The following is a 21,417-nucleotide window of genomic DNA, read 5'->3' as shown; positions in this document are numbered from 1 at the left end:
GAAGACAAAACGTCTATCGTTAATCTGGGCTCTTTTCTGCAAAGCCTAAAGAGAGATTTTAAGTGCACAAATCCTGCATAAAGTGTCCAAGATCATATAATTAATAAGTCCAACCATTGTTTTTCTCTGTTAGTTGCTCTACAGTGGCAGAAACCATGTATCTCCCTATCTCGACAAGCTGAGCCACAGCCTGAACATACGGCTCACTTACAGCTTGCCTCGAGCCCCATTAACTCTCAGAATGACAGCACCATTAGCCTCGTCCAACTGCAGAGTCACTACAGGTTAAGATAATGGACTCTCGCTGCACCCCGTATAATTGAAGAAACACTATAAACAGCATACACAAGTGGGTGTTTAAGAGAGCAGGCCCCTTTTAGCAATGCCCGACCACATTAAATATTGACTGTGTCCACATTAAATGTGCACTTAATCCAAATATCTCAATATTGGGATTTAGTCCTGCCACTGACCCTGAGTATTGTAGTCATTAGAAAAATTACTTAATTACTTTCTTAGCAGTCTGATGATTTAAGAATAATTTCATCTGAGGTGTTCCCTGCAGTCCTGCAATAATAATTGCTGGATAGTTTTGGCTAATAAATTACTGTAGACCTTCATAATTAACTTTGCTGCTGTTTCCGCTGCTGCTGCTTTATTTAGATAATTGTAGTATTCCTACTACTGTAATTGTGGCACTAATTAATATTAGGGCTGTCAATCGATTCAAATATTTAATTTCACGATTGTCCATAGTTAATCACGATTAATCGCACATTTTTTATCTGTTCAAAATGTACCTTAAAGGGAGATTTGTCAAGTATTTAATACTCTTTTTAACATGGGAGTGGGCAAATATGCTTGATTTATGCAAATGTATGTTTATATTTATTATTGGTAATCAGTTAACAAAACAAAAAAATTACAAATATTGTCCAGAAACCCTCACAGGTACTGCATTTAGCATAAAACAATATACTCCAATCATAACATGGCAAACTGCAGCCCAACAGGCAACAACAGCTGTCAGTGTGTCAGTGTGCTGACTTGACTATGACTTGCCCCAAACTGCATGTGATTATCATAAAGTGGGCATGTCTGTAAAGGGGAGACTCGTGGGTACCCATAGAACCCATTTTCATTCACATATCTTGAGGTCAGAGGTCAAAGGACCTCTTTGAAAATGGCCGTGCCAGTTTTACCTCACCACAATTTAGTGTAAGTTTAGAGCGTTATTTGGCCTCCTTCACAACAAGCTAGTATGACATGGTTGGTACCAATGGATTCTTTAGGTTTTCTAGTTTCATATGATGCCAGTACAAACCTTCGCTGTTACAACCTCCGAAAGATCGAATAGTGGCAAAAATTGCAAGTTGCGTTAAAGAAATTTGTGGCGTTAAAACGAATTTGCCTTAACATGTTATTATCGCGTTAACTTTGACAGCCCTAATAATATTTAAATTTTCCACTGTTTAGGCACTATTAATACATATTCATTATACCGTAACAACAATCACTATATCACTGTAACAGCATTTCTCCTTTCCTCTGGTCAGCCACTACGACCGTCCCTAAAAAAAAGCACGGGTGGTCAAGCAACCGATTCTGTGTCAGAGAGCGTCACTGGAGCCAGAGATGGAGAAGGAGAGGGAGGCTTCTCGTTCAGACGCAGAAGGTCAAAGCTTGGAAGAAAATCGTCGATCTCACAAAGCATCCGCAGGTAAGATGAAGAGTTTGCTGTTTGGGTCATGTTTATTATTTTTGTTTGTGTTGCTCAACATTCAGGCAAAGAAGGAATATTACTTAGAAGTGAAAGTCAATTTGTCGTTCCATTGCAACATCAGCGCCCAGCAGCAGAGCTACGCTTCCGCCATTTTGGACTGAAAGCGACTACAGGACACGTCATGCTGCTAGCACTACTAGCTACTGGCCGATAGCCGGTTGTTTGGGAACAGAGACGTTAATACATCCACCACGGTACAGGCTTACAGCATACAGCCCATGGGTGTATTATAAGATAATAAAAGTGATGAATTGTAGCCAATATATACATTATTACAGCCGCACACAGCTAGCAGGAAGCCGGCAGAACCGGATATGTCATATGAGCGTGCAGGGCGGTGCAGTCCTGTGGGTCTGATGCACGTTCAACTTTTAGGACATAATGATTTAAATGAGGGCTATTTAAGTGTTCGCACTGGGAAGTTGATTTACCTCAAAAAATGATCCTGTGATTTACAGACGTCTCTTAATACATCCATGGCCATGGAGTCATTCGTGTTTTCAGTCCAAAATGACGGCAGCGCTATCGCAGCGCAATCTAGCAGCTGTTGTCAACAAAGCACCAGAGTTTCGTCTCTTTGCTTCTGTAGTGTTTGGTTCAGGTTGCTAGTCAGAGTCAAGTCTGACAATTTTTAATTAGAAACCCACAATGAATACATAAATAGTCAGCGAGGTCATGAACCCATGAAGACAACAACCAGCAAAGCACTCTTCACCAAAGTGTATTATAAAATAAATGTAAGTGCTGTTCCCTACAGGTCATTCGTCTTAAAGAGTCAAAATGTGCATGTTATAGTCCCCACAGTTCATTCAGCAAAAAATCCTTTTCAGCATCCCTCTAATCAACAGACAGTTATTTTGTCAGCATTCATCAGCAAAAAAAGTCTAATTGAGCTCATGAACAGATGCTTTTTTTTGGGGGGGGGATATTTTATTTTCAACTTTTTTTATAATAAACACACACAAGAAACGACATGAAACACCTAGTACCCTTATACAAAATAACAGAAAAAAAGACAAGGGATGCATGCCAAGAAGTGCAAAGCTGCCAGACGACAGCAATATTGGCAAAACAGGAGACTGCCCCTTCAGCGTAAAGAACTGAACAGATGCTATTTAATTGTACTCTGTGATACTGAGGACACCGTTTTGTTTCTGTACCTGTAGGAATACAGCCCAGTGGTTTGGTGTGGGGGAAGACTGTGAGACCAAGCAGCAGCTATGGCGCAGGAAGAGCCTGCGTCACTGCAGCCAGCGCTACGGCAAGCTGAAGGCCCAGTATAGAGAGCCTGAGATGGCCACCAGCATCGACCAGGGCCCCGACTCACCAGCCACAAGCAAGATGCCCAAGGTATGTTACTATCATAGAGACATATGAGCACTGTGTGCCTTAACATACACACTCTAATCCAGCCATTAATTCACATCAGATTAAGGTTTTATTCTACATCATTTGTTTAGAAACATATCATATCCTGATCCTATTGCATGATTAGACCAAAATATCATACAATGGAAATAACTACAGAGACAGCAAAAAGAAACAGAATGAGTCAGAGCAGGCTCTGAGTCATTCCACTTTCCACTGAATCTCACAACCAGCCAACAGGTAATAACTTATAATAATAACAATTGTCCCACCTGTATGATTTAATGTTGTGACACTGAGAGGCTTCTCTGGAAGGACAGGAGGAAAAAATGAGTGGTAAGAGAAGGAGATTGAGGAGAGAGGGAAAATGTGTCCGGCTTTAATAAAACCGAGTGCTGTATGGTGATAGATGTGGACCATCTGTGCCCCAGATGAATCATGTCACTCCCTTCAGTCCGTGTCAGACAGCTCTACTCATCCTCTCGTCTTCCACTATTTAGTTTTTTCTTTCGCTCTTTATTGTGTCACTACCCTCACCTGCTTTTCTTGACTGCCGTGGCCGGCGGCATTATGTTTTCGTGTTGTCCATCCGTCCCATTCTCATGAACGCGATATCTCAGCCTGAAGGGAATTTCATTACACAAACGTCCACTTGGACTCAAGGATGAACCGATCAAAGGTCAGCGGTCAAAGGTCACTGAGACCTCACCTTTTGTTTTTTACTTAACTCCCTCGATACTTTGCCTCGCAGATCGTTTGCTTTCCTGTGCAGCGTGCACATTGATATCATGACGGGAAAATTAATGAATAACGAATCAACCTGTGGTTGAAGTCGCCCTCGTCAAGTCCTCCGCTGTCCTCAACTGGCTCTGCGGCACACATGCAGACCGGCGCCCATCTCCCTTCATGCCGCTATCGAGTGAGTGAGCGAGCGAGGAGCCCCGGCAAATGGGTGCTGTTCTGCATGCATGCTCGTGCTGAAGAGCTGGCTTACAACGGCAATGTCTCACCCTCGGTGAGGGAAAAGCAGTAGCAAAGCAGTCCGTTTCATTACTTTGTATTCATGTAATAAATATACAAATATCAATCAGATGGTAATGAGAAATGATGCACAACAACAAAAAAACGGTTATAATAATCATCTGCTTACAGTGATCAGTAAGACCCGGACAGACGTGATCAGTATAAGCGGTTTCCACTGTAATTCATATGCTAATTATGCCAATTTTACACAAATATTTATTAAGTTAAAATGATTAAGTGATGACATTTTGGCCAGACATGGATGTAAACTGCAACTTGACTGGTTGGCCGACAACCGTGAGGCGGTAATTCTAGTTTCTTTTCACTCGTAATCTGGAAGGCCAGTGATAAGAATTTCCATCTAGCAGCATTGTGTTTTTTTTACATACATGTGTACACAGACAACCGAGAGGGCGACTCTTTCTCAAAGTGTCACACTCAGACGTTTAGTAGGTTTTTGCAAAGTTTATGTTAATGTCATGGTAAACACATTTATGTCAGGTTGACCCTAATCTCTGTTTTTGGCAGATTGTGGATCCCCTGGCACGGGGGCGAGCCTTCCGTTGCCCAGATGAGGTGGACAGTCGCTCCCCCAGGACGCCCTACGGCACTCAGTCAGGTCCCGTCACCCCGGGTGTCACCTCACTCAGCTCCTTCACCAGCCAGCGCTCCGGGTACAACCGCCTCCCCAGGCGTAGGAGGGAGTCTGTCGCCCGCATGAGCATCCGAGCTGCATCCAACCTCCTGAGGGTGGGTGGTGTACCAGAAAACTTCTGTATGTTAGGATGTATTCCAGATAGGGAAGATAGTCGTTTTACTTATTCTGCAACCACAACTTTAATTACGTAACTTACCTTTTAAAGTTTAAATTATTTCTAAGTAGAGCAGGACTGATCTCAGAAACATTATGCATGTGTAAAATAACTTTTTTGTTGTTCAGCGTCATAGCGGCATGGCAGGCTCCCTGACCGGTCGCAGTTTCCCCAAGAGGAGCTTTGTCAGGCCCAGCTGGATGGACGAGGACACCGTGGACTCCGCAGACAGGTCCGAGTCGCTCTTCTTCAGCAAGGTCAGCAGTCACTCTCTCTCTGTCCTCCTGTCAGTGCCTTGGCAGCAATTTCTCTCTTTGCTGCGACTTCCTTTTGGCAATTTTTTTAATCTTACTTCCTTTCCCTCCCTGCGTATGTCAGCAGTCACACTTCTCCACCACTGTGTTCCACTTTCACTGCTAATCTCTCATCAGCCTCCTTTCCACAGCAACCACTTTCTTTATCCTTCCTTCCTTCCATACACCCATATCTAATAAGTATATGTTTATCAAGCTTTCTATCACCCTCTATAGCCTTCTATATGTCAAACCTATTAAAATATGGGATGTTTGAAAGATGTAACTCAGAAGATGCTCATCATCTCAGCTGTATTTCCATCCTCCTTCATGTCTACTACAGCAGGAACGGGATCTTATTGTCTTATCACATATGAGGCTGCTAATTCATTACTGCTCTCCATTTTTTTCCTCCTGCACTTCCTCTTCCTCTACTGTGACCTCCGTGACCTCTCCTGCGTAGGTCGATGCCCATGGTGAGTTCTACTCTATGGCTGACGACGTGTTTGAATCGCCTCCCCTGTCTGCAGATTTTGCTCCCAGCGGGCAGTCTGACCAGAAGTTCCCAGGCCTGTGAGTAAATACACAATGACAAACATTTAATCACCTTGATAAAGTATGGTCGATAGAGGTCAATACAACTGCTGTAGTTAGACTGTAACAAAAGCAAAAGTTATTTTCATTTTAAATTAGTTTTCATTGTTTTCTTAAGATATTTACTTATCGCATTTCATATGCAATTGTTTAATTCGTACACCTTCATTGTCTTCTTCGGCTTTATCCGTCTAAACTCCACCTTTCTGCTCCCTCCATCACTCTTGCCTCGCCCCTCTTTCTCACCCTTTTTCCATTTCTTCAATGCCGTTCTCCCAACCCCAGTAAGGACGTATCTCGAACGGCCAGGACGCCACAAACAGTAGGCCCCGAAAAGAGCCATCCTCGCCGAGGCGGACGCATCGCCTCCCAAGTTAAGCACTTTGCATTTGACAAACACAAGCGTCATTACGGCATGGGCGTCGTGGGGAAGTGGCTGAACCGGAACTACCGACGCAGCATCAGCAGCAACGTCCAGAAGCAGCTGGACGACTTCCACAGCCACAGGTCGGGAATGAGCAGATGCTTAATATGTGTACAGACACATTAGTAATAATCGACTTGTAGACCTCAGTCAGCAAGAGAAAACTAACCAGAGAAGTCAGCTACTTAGTTTTTTTATTTAATTAGTTTAGTTTTATTAGTTTTAGGCAGATTTGAATGAAGACATTTTTCTCCCCGTAATGTGATGTTTGACACCAGAACTAACTGTGTTGGCCAGTCATGATTGTCACCTGATTGTGGTTCTCTGCTGTGTATTTCAGGCCCTACTTTGCCTACTGGATCACGTTTGTCCATATAGTAATCACTTTGCTGGCCTGTTGTACGTACGGTTTTGCCCCTGTGGGGTTCGCACAACATTCTACGTCTGACCTGGTGAGTGAAGCTCAAAACTGACAGGTTTATTGTGAAATACTGACTTTATTTGAATTTTTTTTACATAATTAGTTGCATTTTACTACCAAGAGGACATAAACATCCTGCTATCTGTAGTGCCAAAGTGGCTGGTTATTGTTTTTTTTGTGTAGGAATCCATGCTATCTGGTTGCATTTACATAATCTGCTCAATCAATACATGGCTGAAAGCATTAAATATTGAAAACAACTCTTTTTTTTATCCAAGCAAACAGAGTTCATCAACAAAAAGATGCATTTAAGAGACAAAATGTATTTTTTTTTAATTCTTCTTCTCTCAGAAATCATAAATGAACACTTTAAATGTTTTGGTGCTTACATGTTAAACATTTAGCAGATAATTTGCCAACTGTGTCACTCTGTCGCCCTCTGTAGGTGCTGAAGAATAAAGGTATTTATGAGAGTGTCAAGTATATCCAACAGCAGAACTTCTGGATTGGTCCAAGCTCTGTGAGTCTCTTGCTGCTCTCAATTCAGCTGCTATATTACACTATATTGTTTTCACTATCTGCCTCGATGGACACTCGCATGAGATGTTTGTGTTGATGTGTAAAACCCAAGTGAACTGTTCCCTACACCACCTGACTGTTTTTGCCTCGCCGGATGCAGCAGCGTTACACCCTCATTAGTTTGTGACTTTATCACTGGCTGCATTTCCTGTCACATACTGGTGTGTCAAACAGATTATTTTTGTATCCCGCATTCAGCATTTGAGGTTTCACTTGATAAAGTGGGAAGTAGTCAGTGTTTTGAACACATATTTACAGCTTGTTAACAGACAGAGAAACGTAATCTACATCCAGAAATAACGAATGTACGGAATTGATTTTGAGTTTTTCTTCACTGTAGATGACTTAACTAATGTGTGGGTTTGCCAGGTTTGCGTATCTTATGTGTAATTTCCTCCACTTTTCAGGACGACCTGATCCACCTGGGGGCCAAGTTCGCGCCGTGCATCCGTAAGGACACACAGATAGTCAGTCTGATCCAGAGGGCCAAAGACCTGGAGAGAGAATCCGGCTGTTGCGTTCAGAACGACAACTCCGGATGCGTGCAGACACGCAGCTCCGACTGCTCCGTAAGTGGTTTATCCTGCTTCTTCATACTTTATTAACTTGTCAGTATAAAGAAACCCTGCTGCAGTTTGAGAAAGAAGTCGAGCAAAGACACATTCAATGAATATGCACAAGTAAGTTACACCCACCTATGGCCACAGACTAGAAACAGCATACACTCCTAAACACACACTCACACGTGAGATTGTAATCTGTGAGCAGTTGATCATCATTCTTTGCGTACTGCCACACATTTTTTTGGTCATTACTGTAATTACATTTGTCAAGAAAGAGTTTAAAAAGTAAGTGCAACAAGATTTAAACTAGGGCTCAAAGTTAACATGATAACGCATTAACGCCAAATCGTTTTAACGCCACTAATTTCTTTAACGCATTAACGCAATACATTTTTTGGAGGTTGTAGCGGGCTCAGTTTTAAAGCTAGAGTGAAGATACTGGCATCATATGGAACTATAAAAATCTAAGGAATCCATTGGTACCATGTCATACCAGCTTGTCGTGAAGGAGGTTAAATAACACTCCAAACTTGCACTAAAATTTGCAGAGGAAAAACTGTTATGGTCCGTTTTCAAAGGGGTCCCTTGACCTCTGACCTCAAGGTATGTGAATGAAAATGGGTTCTATGGGTACCCACAAGTCTCCTCTTTACAGACATGCCCACTTTATGATAATTTATGAAATAAAGTCAGCACACTGACACACTGACAGCTGTTGTTGCCTGTTGGGCTTCAGTTTGCCATGCTATGATTTGAGCATATTTTTTCTGTTTCAGTTTCTGGACAATATCTGTCATTGTTTTGTGTTGTAGGTTGATTTCCAATAATAAATATATACATACATTTGCATAAAGCAGCATATTCCCCTCTCCTATGTTGATAAGAATATTAAATACTTGACAAATCTCCCTTTAAGGTACATTTTGAACAGATAAAAAATGTGCGATTAATCATGGACAATCATGGGATTAATCGCGATTCAATATTTTAATCGATTGACAGCCCTAATTTAAATGTAACAAATCACTTTCCTCAGTACAAAGATATTTCTAAGTTGCTTGTGGGAAAAATGCAAAGATATCATGTTGGGTACATTAACATTTCTTAACATTTAAATTTAAAACTGATATTTCTATATTTGTTGTGAGTGTTCAAGATGCCTAAACAAATGATTGCTATTTTGTATATTATTAAATTCCCTTGTTATTCAATAAAAATAAATACTAAAATTGAATACTAAAATTGAATACAAAAATATCTGTATATGCAGGAGACGCTGGCCACCTTTATTAAATGGAAGGATGAGCATTTGGACATGAACAGGTCCTCTGGTTCTGTCTGTCACCAGGATCCCAGGTGAGAATGTGTGTATGTGATCATTGTGCCACATGACATGTACAACCCTAAGAACAATCAAAGTAAGTTGTCATTATGGATTTGTAAGTGAATGAAGTGCCCATATTTCAAGTCTTCTTCTGTCCCTGTGGTGTTGCATGTTGTGACCAGAACGTGTGAAGAGCCGGCCTCTGCAGTGCCTCATGTATGGTTGGATGACATCACCCAGTGGCCGGTAAGGGGACACTGCTGCTTATTTGGAAATTAATTTTCTACACTAGCGTTCTTCATTTAAAGTTACTACAAGGAACTTTTAACTGGTTATGAAACAGTCTCAATTTAATATTGAGGCCTCTATTTGACCTTCAAAAGTAAACGAGATCATCAGCGAGAAGATTGACTATTTATCTATCTGTATAGTATCTATATTGGCATTCTTAATGTCTGTCATCGGGTCGTCAGACGACACGGTTTACGACATGCAGGTTCACCAGAAACTCCTTCAGCTCAGACTCCAGTGGAGCCTCTAGCAGTGACCAGTCTGCAGTAGCCTTCGCTGTCACCTTCGACCTGCAGTCAAAGCTCCGGCGGGAGGCGGAGAGCACCGCACTCGGCAGCAGCAGCTCCTCCTCCGGCCAGGAGCAGAGCTTCGCCTCGCTGCTTCGCCGGTCCCCGCTAATCCAGATGGGAGAGGCCAAAGACGAGGTGGTGGTCGGGAGGATCCACATCGACTTCAGTGGGAAGTTCCTCTGCGTGTGCCAGCGGATGGAGAGAAGCTGCAGCGGAGCAGCAGGGTCCGTCTGCAGCTGCAGGACCTGGAGCTCACCGCCCGCTTCCTGGGAGCCAACACCGACACCACGCTGCTGGAGGCCCTGGCCATTTTGCCGGGCTCGCTGGAGGGAAGGGAGGCACTGGAGAACCAGAACCAGGACTGAGCGGGTCAGACTGTCAGACCCTGCTGCAGTAAAAAGCGAGTTTGGGAACTGCAGATCTTCTTGGAGCTCGTAGAAACACTACCGCTTTTGTCCACAGGGGCCGCCAAAATCAACACAAGATGAATGTTCCTTTTAATAACTTTAAACAAAATATTTTTCTCTATGCTAGTCTGAGATATATAACAGGAAATAAGATAAAGGCAAAGATCATTATGCAGTATGTCGATTTAACGGCTCATTGCTTGTCTCCAGGTGTGTACGGGTACCACGAAGTCGAACAAAACAGGCTACAGACACATGGACTGTAACATCAAGGGACGACCTTGCTGCATAGGAACTAAGGGCAGGTGAGACAACAAGTGTGTTGTTCACTGCCTGCAGATATCCCCTGGATCTACTGTTCCACATATTAATCGACTACATTGCCAGGACGCCTGGAGAAAATTTGAACTGCATTTTGCTTGTCCCCCCTGTAGATGTGAGATCACGACCAGAGAGTATTGCTCTTTCATGCATGGTTACTTCCACGAGGAGGCCACACTCTGCTCACAGGTAGTGTGTGTGCATGTGTTATATGTGTGTGTGTGTGTGTGTGTGTGTGTGTGTGTGTGTGTGTCTGTCAGTGTGTGCATTTCTAAACTCATATATTACTCTTGCACAGGTCAACTGTCTGGATGATGTGTGCGGCTTGTTGCCCTTCCTCAACCCCGATGTTCCTGATCAGTTCTACCGTCTCTGGCTCTCTCTCTTCCTCCACGCTGGGTACGCACTGCACCCCTCACAAAACAAAAGATAGAATTTCTCTTTGAACATATTTAGATGGGGCTCTTAATTTTATTATTTCTTTTTTTTCTGGTTTTCAGCTGAGTCAGCTGTTCAAGTATAGGTGTAGCCACAGCAAAAGTAACACTTCTTAACTGCTAAATAAGCTTGTGTTTAATATGCCTTGGCACAGTGCTAAGCCTATTACGCTGACTCAATCAGCCGTTTCAGTCGTTTGCTGTGAATTATTGCTAAGTGTGGTTTCATTGTCAGCATCCTTCAGGATTTAAACTTAATGAAATATTTCTAAATGAGGCCCCAACGCTCGTGAGCTGCTCACTAACATTAATACTGATGCTTAGTGCTAATACCAGGCACGTGGGAAATCCCTCCGGTCTGCTTTTTAAAACAAGCAAACAAACAGGCCAAGGAAGCTTAATGGAAAAAAAAAAAGTGCAGATGTTTGCAGTGTGTGTAAAAATGCATATGATATAATACACTGGTTGAAATACCAGCAGCCTGCTCAGATGTGTCATTCTCTGACTGATGCAGGCTGTTACACTGCGGGGTGTCGGTGGTGTTCCAGATGACCATACTGAGAGACCTGGAGAAGCTGGCAGGTTGGGTCCGCATCGCCATCATTTATATCCTCAGTGGTATCACTGGAAACCTCGCCTCCGCCCTGTTCCTGCCCTACAGAGCTGAGGTGAGTTCTTCACATGGATACATGCATGCACGGACATTAAACGCACACAAACAAATGAAGTGCACACATATACAGTAGACTCTTAAAAAAAAAAAAACTGCAGGCGCTAACAAAAGCAACATAACGGCCAAGCACGGCCAGCTACATTGTCGGCAAGTAGCCGTTGAAGTGTTGCTCAAGCGCTTGTTGACGAACAGGATGAAACAAAAATATATGATGGTTTGATGCTTCACCGCATCATTGGAGCGCTGAAAAAAGTGGAGACCAGCTCAACTTTGATTTGACACTTTGTCAGGTGGCAACATGTGTCAGCCGTCAGTTTGTAGCATCATGTCACCAGCTTCCATTGAGAATGACTTGTAGCCTGTTGCTGTGTCGCTCGTAGTGTGAACGCAGCATTCATGTTGTGGCGGGTTGATCGGGCATACAGGCTGCAGCAGGATGATTACATTGTTAGTAAGTTGAACTCAGCAGAGGGAGTTGGCGTGGGCTTCATTTGGCTGTTAGTGAATAACAAACAACAAAATCAGCTCATCTCGCCATGTCTAAAGTAGTAGTAGTAGTAGTAGTAGTAGTAGTAGTAGTAGTAGTAGTAGTAGTAGTAGTAGTAGCAGTACAGTTTCCTCTTTTTGTAAACTTACCTTTTTTTCTTTCTTTCTTTTTTTACCTATGTGTGTGTGTGTGTGTTTACAAAAGTGAAACCATAAGGTTACATTCAGTTACGTAGACATTAGGGATGGGTCATGATTTTTTTTAATAATCATTAAATTATAAAAAATCAACTAGTTTATGCAGCGCCGCGCCCCTCGTAGTTTCAGCAGGTAGATCAGCTGGTCCAGCAGCAGTACATCGTCATTCAAACCAGACGGAAACAAAATAAAACTCACCAAAACCGTCATGATTTGTCTTCCCACCGGCCTCTTCCACTGTTCCAACAATCTGGTTGAAATAAACTCTTAATCCACAGCTTTAGATTGGAAAACGTGCCGACCTTACATGACGTTTCTCCCCACAGAGTATTAGTATTATTTGTAGTATGTAGTAGTATTTTTGCTTGGAATGCAAGGCACATCCCTAGTAGACATATTTTGGTGTGTTTACAATACTTCACATAATAAGACTACATACTACAGTATGTACAGTATACACACTAGAGTCTCTTGTAATTGAGCATAGATGCATTTACAAGCAAACATCTATATATTTTTGCACATACTCTGTGTCGTTTAATGTTTTCTTATACATATATGTAAGGCAACTAAATCTGCTGTAACTTTCCAGTAGCACAAATTCAAAGAGAACAGGGGGATGGCGCGGGGGGGACTACTTTTCCTGCCAAGAGATTTCCAAGAGAAGCCGATTTATTTCCAAGCACTCACACTTCATACGCAGATATGCACACATTCACACAGTTAAAGACACACATGACATAATGTTCTCTGAGCTGGTCAAATGTCTGGGTAGTGACACAGATGTGAGATATGGACCTAAGCTCTCCAAAATCTTTTAACATTCCTTAAATTAATTAAAGACCCAAAGCTGCCGCCCTCACCAAATTGTCAGACTGTTGTACTTGATGCATTGTTCTGTTCCCCTCCTTCGGGCCACCTCTATATTTAGACTTAATAGCTGCTAAATCTAGTCTGAATGTGCCACGTGAAACCAAGACAGCCTTTACCGATCATGTTGCAGCAGTTTTTGATGCCAGTAAAACACACTTTTTTACACATTTCCATTGTAACTCTAGTTTGTTTGCCTGCTATTCCCACTCAGTGGCTTAGCCCAGATTACCTTGGCTCACTTACCGGAAGGGGGTTTCTCACACTGGGGATTATTAGAGCAGACCTGGCTGCCCCCATCTAGAGAGGTCTGGGGCGGCAAACCATGAGGAAACTGATGGTGTTAACTGTTCAGGTGCCTGGAGAAACTGAGCTTAAGTGGATAACACATTATGAGACTGCTTTACTGTAGCTGAGTCGTTTCCTATGAAGACAGCAGTGCCATCCAAGCAAGTGTTAAGCTCATCTTGTGTCGTTGGTTTTAGGCTACAACAAGTCTCAAATCTTCTCTCAACAAATGTTTCAGAAACAGGTGAAGCCTGTAAAGAACAAGCCGTGCTGACATTTACTCACACAGACCATAGCTCTGAAGTTTAACGTATGCATTCCTCCGAACTTTTAGGCAGACATTGGTTTCTATTGGTAGCAACTTGTTTTGAAAGAAGAACCAAATAGTTAAAGACGGCCTATTATGATTTTGTGTTTTTTCCCTTTCCTGTAGTGTGTTATATAGTTTTTTTGTGCATGTAAAAGGTCTGCAGAGTTACAAAGCGCAAAGTCCACGGGAGTTACTCTCCCCCACAGAAACACTGCTCCTGAACTGCCTAAAACACCTTGATATAAGTCCCGCCTTTTCTTCTGTAACGTGGTGATGTCACCAAGTAACACATTTGCATAATACCTGTTAGAGGCTAGGTTGGCACGCCCTCAAACAAAGCTAGTTAGAGCGGAGCTGGAGCGGAGTCCGAAGGGTTTAGTTCGGTTGACCAATCACCACAGAGTGGACCAGCTGACCAATCAGAGCAGACTGGGCTTTTCGGCGTGAGCTCAAACACAGATTGCGTCCGAAATTCCACACTAACATGCTATTTAGCACCCTAAAACAGTATGTGAGATATTTTAGTGTGTCCGAAACATTAGAATGAAACCAATAGTACGCGAATTGCATACTATATCCGGTGAAATCTTACAGTATGCAACGCTGGACACTACGGCAGCATAAATATCCCACAATGCAATGTGGTAGTGACGACAACGTTCATAACGGACGTTGACGGACAGCTCTGTAACATCAATAACGCTTCAATTTAAGATTTAAGATTTCCCTTCGCTAGGTGTAATATATATTTTGAAATTAATTCAGACTTTGATTCTCACAAACCGTCGTTTTGGTTACATGAGGTCGGTACGGGTTACCATGGTTACACGTCTCCAACCGGCAAGGAAGTGACGACGTAAATTACTGCTCAGTGCGTCCGAAAAGATATATACTGCTGTTTATTCACACATAAGTATGTTGAATGATAGTACATAAGTTGAGCAAGTGTTAGTATAAATGGGGGAACTTGCTGAATTAAAAGGCTGAAAAGATGAAAACAAGAGAAAGGCCACTTTTGGTTCAGTTCAGTGTTGACTTTGTAATGTTAGAGACGGCACACACGAGATGATTTATGCTGATATACACCTGCAGGATGAAGCTTAATATGTTTTATTTAGAAATCATTAGCGTAATTAATCTACTCCATAATGTCCTGTCGGATGTGCTGATGGAAAGTTGAAGCAATCCTCTCGGCACGCAAGATTAAGTTGGTGTGTGTCTGTGAGAGAGAGAGAGAGAGAGAGAGAGAGAGAGGTTGCTGAGTCAACCGCAACTAATTAGGTGAGGTCTGTACACGCTTTTAAATCGCTCTGATCAGTCGATGCTGTTCTCTTTTCTGTCAACCTCCTCTCTTTGTAAGTGACTCACATTAGACATGTTTTTTTATGCCATACACACAGGGAGAGAATAAAAGAATGAACCAGGAGATCCACTGATATTTAAAACACATATATAGATTTATCTGCCGTCAGTTCCAAAAGCACCGCAAGCCTGAAACTACAACAATCGGTGCATTCAAATGGGGTCGTGTTTACCGTGTTCACAAAGAGAGTCCATATGAACGCCCCCATCTCGTGGTATTCACAACCTCATAAGTGGAAAGTGTCTGAAAGCTCTGAGTTCACGATTTGTGACGTGTTTGTTGATGGAAGCTCATTTTTCGGTGCATAATAAGTTAATATATTGTAATTTGAGTATTGTTTTTCTTCGTAATTTTATAATATGTCTGAGGAAAATGTTGATATTCCCAACAGTCTCGTCTTTTTCCTCTGTCATTATACCTTTGCATTTCCTGCATTATGTTACCCACTTGCTAGCTTGCTAAATTGTTAGCCTCTGTGGCTTCTAGACACCGACAGTTACGTTAATATTGCCGTTGCTTAGCAGAGGTGTTCTCACGACTTAACCACTACACCACCACCAAGCATATCATGAACAAGACTTCCCGTGTTGTACACACTAGCTCACAAGTTTCATTTGAAGGCGCCAATAGCCTCTTTCCTTTTCTAGAGTAACTCTATTCTAGAAGTTTCTATTTCAAGGTATAATCTTTCCAAAAAAACAACACATTGATCTGTTCAAATCTCAGCGTGTGAAAAGAACACAGTCTGGGTTACCTAATTTTTTACTGGCACGTCTGTTCTCTACAGTGTGTTTCTGTAAAGCCCACTTTCCCCTTTAACAGATTAGTCTAATGCCATTGTGTGGATGAACAAAGGTCACTGCTACGGTACTTAGTGAACGGATCACACTTTTAAACCCAAACAGTTGTTGCAAAGACTGGACTGATGCTTCTGGTCTGTACACCTTTATGAACACAACAGGTTCCTTCTAGCACACCAGAGTTCATATGATGGACAGTCGTAGTGGATGAGCAAAGAGAGCACTTAGTTCTTGAACAATGACCGATTTTATTGCTTCTTGGCCTTTTGTATTTATGTCTTGATGTCATGGAGACATGTGTCATCTTGTTCATAAGCCGACACCAGTTGCTCTCATCTGATATTCGCGTGGTGTGTGACATGAGGTGACTCTCTGTATGACGTGAGAGCCAGAAATCCCACCATCCAGCTCTGCTTAGCGCTCACCAGCTCACAGGTCTTCACGCACCAGGAATAAACCAGAGGAAGAGCTCGCAAGGCACAACACAGGACGGTCAACACGCTTAAAGAGGCAGTTTAAGTGGATTATCCTTTAACTGTTGAGTTAAGGAGACCCTGTGGCAGCTGGGACTGGAATAATGATAATTCTCTCAAGTAAAGCAGATCTACAGAATTGTGAAAGTTCAGCAACTTCAGCTACTAAAACTCTGCAGAGAGACGAGTAAAAGTCAACATCCTTTTAAAGAAGAGTGTTCATAAATCTCAGTGTTTCAGTGGAACATTATTATTAGATCAAATTAATCAAAAGTCTCTTTACTAGACACAGATGTGAGTTGAGTTTAACTAAAAAAAACTATTGCTATTGATACATATATTGATACATGATCCTTAATCACGTTTCCATTCCCACAGATTAACGTGCAGCAGTAAGTAACTGCTAATGTGCGAGGTTGGCAGAGCTGTCCCCGCAGTAAACTGCCCCATCCTTTAACACCTGTTCCAATACTTTCTATGTCGGCCAACGGTCAGTGATCACGGCTTGCATTTTAGGAACGTGTCAGCTTGCGTGTCTGGTGTGTGTGGGTGGAGTGCTGTGCCATGCTGCTTTTCTGTTTGTGGGAGTTTAACACAGATTAGCCGTCTGCCTCCGACCAGGCCAAGCCTCCAAACTCAGCCCTGACGTCACTCTAATCTGCTCACCTCCAACTGTAGTCCTTCCACTGAACTAAGAGACATTTCTAGAGATGGTCACCATGAGTCACTTTAAATAATTGCTACCTAAAATACTGTCTTGGTCACTAGGTTAAAGTCCAACTGAAATTAAATTGCACTTTTGCGTGTGTGTGTGTGTGTGTGTGTGTGTGTGTGTGTGTGTGCGTGTGCGCGTGCGCGTGCGTGTGTGTGTTGCTTATACTATGACTATTTCCTCTGCAGCTGCTGGGAAATTAGTATTTAACATCAAAAACTTGATATGATACATTATTGATACCTCAAGGAATAAAATCCTTCGTAACACATTTTAACTCAAATCTATACGACCTACTTGTGTGACCCTGTTTTCTACCCAATACATGGATGAGGCACTCACTGTCAGGAAGATAATTCGCTGTTACTTGAAGCAAAAATAAATGAACACTGTCGACTGACGTCAAGGTCACCAGTAAGCAGGATGTATGCATTTTATCTCCGGTACACATCAGAGATGAAGCGTGTATCCAGTGCTCAAAAATACATGTGAGTCATTAGTATACGCAATGTGAAGAGTGTTTTCTATGTAAGTGGGATTATAGTTTAGCTTATTTGTGAAGGGACAATGCAAATGACATGTGTGACACATGGTGTAAAAAAATTACGTAATTAACCAAAAGGCTATTTTTCATCTTGTTGTCCCTGACCAAGGTGTTACAGAAGGCATCCTAAAATACATCAGAACAAAAACATCAAACAGGACATGTGGTTTAAAAGTTGGAAAAGGACACACGGATGTTAAAAGCAGTAGAAACAGTCGTGACATTTATACATATAAAACGATATTGTTAGACAAGCAGGACATATAGATAGAAGCCGCAAAAAGAGCGTTTAGTGCTGACATGTGTATTTATTAATGCATAGAAGAAACCGGTAACACTTAATTTTACAGGTCCGCAGATTTCACGGTAATTAGGTGATAATTAGCAAGTAACCTATTTGAAATTTTACCGTGAAATTTGCAGACCTGTAAAATGAATGATGTTACCATGAACTCTAATAACCTTCCTTTGTCAAGATGGTTTTAATTGAATTGTGTGATAGCCTGTAACTTGTCTTCTCCTCTTGTTCTCTCCCTCCAGGTGGGTCCAGCAGGGTCTCAGTTTGGACTCCTCGCCTGCCTGTTTGTCGAGCTGTTTCAAGGTTGGCAGATGCTGGAGAAGCCGTGGAAGGCCTTCCTCAAGCTGCTGGGCATCGTGCTCTTCCTCTTCATGTGCGGCCTCCTGCCGTGGATCGACAACATCGCCCACATCTTCGGTTTCCTCAGCGGCTTGCTGCTCTCCTTCGCCATCCTGCCCTACGTCACCTTCGGGAGATTTGACAAGTACCGGAAGCGCATCCTCATCGGCGTCTCGATGTTGGCCTACATCGGGCTGTTCTCTTCCCTCATCGTCTGGTTTTATATTTACCCGATTAACTGGCACTGGCTGGAGCATCTCACCTGCCTGCCCCTCACGAGCAAGTTCTGTGAAAAGTACGACATAGACCATGACATTAACCAAGTGGTGCACTAGTCTCTGGGCTACTGGTCACGTGACTGTGCTACTGATCCACTATCTTCTATCCAATGTCAGCTGTTTCAAGGTCAGCTCGGTGGCCTTTCCAGAATGTGGCTATCAGGTTTTATTCACTCATCAAAGTCCATGTGAATAGAACTGAATCAGTCTTTTCTCCTCAGCCTGCTGACTTCCTTCAAACTTTACTCAACCTTTTTAATCCTCAGTCAAGTCTGGCACTACCTAGGACGTTAATTTGCTAATGGGATAGTAATCGGAGAACAGGAAAAGGTACTCAGGACGTCAAAACTGCATAGAGCTGGGTGGACCTAAAGGAAAAGATCTACAGAGTGAGAGACTGTCTGGTTCCTCAAGAAGCCAAATGAATCACCTCTGGCCTACAATCCCTTTTCCTTTTAACTCTACGGACGACAAACAGCTGAGATGAAAAGGAAGACTGATGCCGTGGTGGCTCATCATTTCTCTGAGATGCATCAGATGCCTCTAAGTAACACTGGGTTTAACACTACAAACACAGTCATTCAGTTCTGCTGCTTCTATATGTTTTAATAGTCGTGAAATGCTTTCAGAATTAAAAACCTTTTTTTATCTTCGCTCTTTTGTATGTATGCACCGTAGACTGTATATAAAGATGGACGACGACAAAGGCGACGTGAGCCGACGCAACTGGTGGCCTTCGTCGCCGCTAGTTCTTTGATGTCGGGTTGGTGTGTCCCCAGCTAAACACAGAGGAGGCGGGATTTATGACCTATACTGCAGCCAGCCACCAGGGGGTGATCCAGATGTTTTGGTTTCACTTTTAGGGAGCAGTCATGTCGTCCATCTTTATATACAGTTTATTGTTTGCACTTGGCATGTCAATATTCTTTGGAGCAGTGAAATGTTGTGATAAAGGTAACAAGGTGTTCCGAGTATTACCCGTGCAGCTGGAATAGTTAAAGGGAAATATATCAGTGGTCAACTAAGGTAAGATTTCTATCTAGAACCACTAGTTGCCTTAAACAGACTATGCCATTTTACAGAAATGCCTCATTTGACTTTTGCATACTGCTCGTGATCAACTTGCTGAATGCTGATGAACACAATTCTGACCCGAAACCTACCAAAGCGACCACACACATGCTGCTTATATATATACGCATGTTGTTCTTCCCAATCCCGTAGTTTTCCGTACGTCACTGCCACAAACACAAGCTCTCAGTGAAGCTCTACCTATAATGTCTCATATTTTGGTTATATTTGTCCGTTCACACAAGTGGGTGCCTGAACCGTTTTGTAGGTTTACTCTGGAAAAAAAGTAATGAAAATAATATTTATTCCAAGAGTAATTTTTGTTCGATCAAAGCATCAAATTAGAATCACAATGTGTCATTTATGTTTCACCTGAGCCTTAAAATGTTTGTGAAATACACCGTTAAAGGCTTTGTTTTTATCATTTACACAAAAACAATGCAAGAAAGTCTTGTCCTCTACGTATACTCTTTTTGTCTTGACGCTAGCAGCTGATCTCTCAGGTTGTGGTCAACGACCCACTGTTGACTGTTGCTGTTCTGGTGGCTTTATGAAAAAGTGTATTTCAGAAGTGGTAACACCTGAAGTGACACATCTCTCCCTCGGGTTCCCGGCTCTTGTCTTAGATCTTGTTTGTTTGTTGTCGGTGATCCTGGAATCTGTTGATCCAGGCTGTTAGGAAAGCCACCGTAATGACTGTTGTTTGGAGAATTAAGTGAGTTACTAAGTGAGTTATGAGATTACGTGAGTTCGTCTGTTGGCCTGACTCACTGATTATCTGCTGTTGTTGAGAACATGAGTTGGTAAATACAGAATAGGCTGTGTGTTGAACAATTGAAATGTTTTAATGTTTAGATTGTTAAGGCCAACTGTTAAAAACATAGGACTGTGCTCTATACTAAGTATGAACAATGACATCCACCTGTTTTTAGGAAACCTCTTTACTGTGCCTTTTTGACATGTGAGTGTTTGATCTGAACTCCAACATCTTCAATCATAACACAGTTACACTGCTGTGTTTGCAACGGGACCAAATCATTTCACCCTTTTTCTATTTATTGGAATAAAAAGGGAAACTTTCAAATGGATTTCAGGTCAAGGTACTGTTCTGTTTTGCTTTTATATGTCAAAATCTATGTGTGTTAATGCAAAATAAATGCCACTCTAGTAATAATAATGAGGTTATGTGTGTCGGAGAGAAGATACATTTCCTGTTGGTACCATGTTGAGTTACCCGCTGAGTTTGCATCCGGCATCAATTTCTCTACTTTATCTGTATTTTTGGCGCCACACCAGGGAGAGTTTGACCCTGAAAGACAATTTGAATTTGTACATTAAAGTGAGAAAAAAATGGAAATTGTGTTTTTGGTGGTTCTAAATGAATGTTGTACATTTAAAGAGGATCTATTATGCTTGTTTTCAGGTGCATGTTGTGCTTCTACCAGAACATGTTTACATCCTTTAATGTTCAAAAAATGCTTTACTTTTCTCAGCCCATCCTCCCGAAAAGCCTAGTCTGCTCTGATTGGTCCGCTGGCCCGCTCTGTTGTCATTGGTCAACCAAGCCAAACTCTTCGGACTCCGCTCCAGCTCCGCTCTAACTAACTTTGTTTGAGGGCGTGCCAACCTAGCTGCTAGGCAGGTATTATGCAAATGTGTTACTTGGTGACATCACCACGTTATGGAGGAAAAGGCGGGACTTCAACAAGGCGTTTCAGGCCATTCAGGAGCAGTGTTTCTTTGTAACTTTGCAGACCTTTTACATGCACAAAAAAACTATATAA

General features: G+C 42.3%; 1 protein-coding gene and 1 pseudogene across 2 annotated transcripts in view; both read left to right on the top strand.

The window, feature by feature from the left end:
* Nucleotides 1-20,990, top strand: part of LOC141764900 (inactive rhomboid protein 2-like) — a 38,984-nt gene extending 17,994 nt beyond the window's left edge. For both annotated transcript variants that reach the window (XM_074630579.1, XM_074630580.1), the window contains 16 exons: nt 1,557-1,720; nt 2,950-3,133; nt 4,703-4,924; nt 5,115-5,243; nt 5,743-5,852; nt 6,159-6,380; nt 6,638-6,749; nt 7,164-7,238; nt 7,705-7,866; nt 9,131-9,216; nt 9,367-9,430; nt 10,383-10,477; nt 10,607-10,682; nt 10,792-10,892; nt 11,445-11,598; nt 18,188-20,990. In XM_074630579.1, the coding sequence (XP_074486680.1) occupies nt 1,557-1,720; nt 2,950-3,133; nt 4,703-4,924; nt 5,115-5,243; nt 5,743-5,852; nt 6,159-6,380; nt 6,638-6,749; nt 7,164-7,238; nt 7,705-7,866; nt 9,131-9,216; nt 9,367-9,430; nt 10,383-10,477; nt 10,607-10,682; nt 10,792-10,892; nt 11,445-11,598; nt 18,188-18,619 (2,388 nt within the window). In that variant the 3' untranslated portion in view covers nt 18,620-20,990. The remainder of the gene's footprint in view (nt 1-1,556; nt 1,721-2,949; nt 3,134-4,702; nt 4,925-5,114; nt 5,244-5,742; nt 5,853-6,158; nt 6,381-6,637; nt 6,750-7,163; nt 7,239-7,704; nt 7,867-9,130; nt 9,217-9,366; nt 9,431-10,382; nt 10,478-10,606; nt 10,683-10,791; nt 10,893-11,444; nt 11,599-18,187) is intronic.
* LOC141765398 (small ribosomal subunit protein bS1m pseudogene) lies at nt 9,637-10,266 on the top strand (annotated as a pseudogene).
* Nucleotides 20,991-21,417: the final 427 nt, after the last annotated feature.

Source organism: Sebastes fasciatus, chromosome 3 (assembly GCF_043250625.1).
Source record: "Sebastes fasciatus isolate fSebFas1 chromosome 3, fSebFas1.pri, whole genome shotgun sequence".
Classification (NCBI taxonomy): domain Eukaryota; kingdom Metazoa; phylum Chordata; class Actinopteri; order Perciformes; family Sebastidae; genus Sebastes; species Sebastes fasciatus.
The sequence above is the reverse complement of the archived record's forward strand: the minus strand, read 5'-3'. Positions and strand labels throughout refer to the sequence as shown.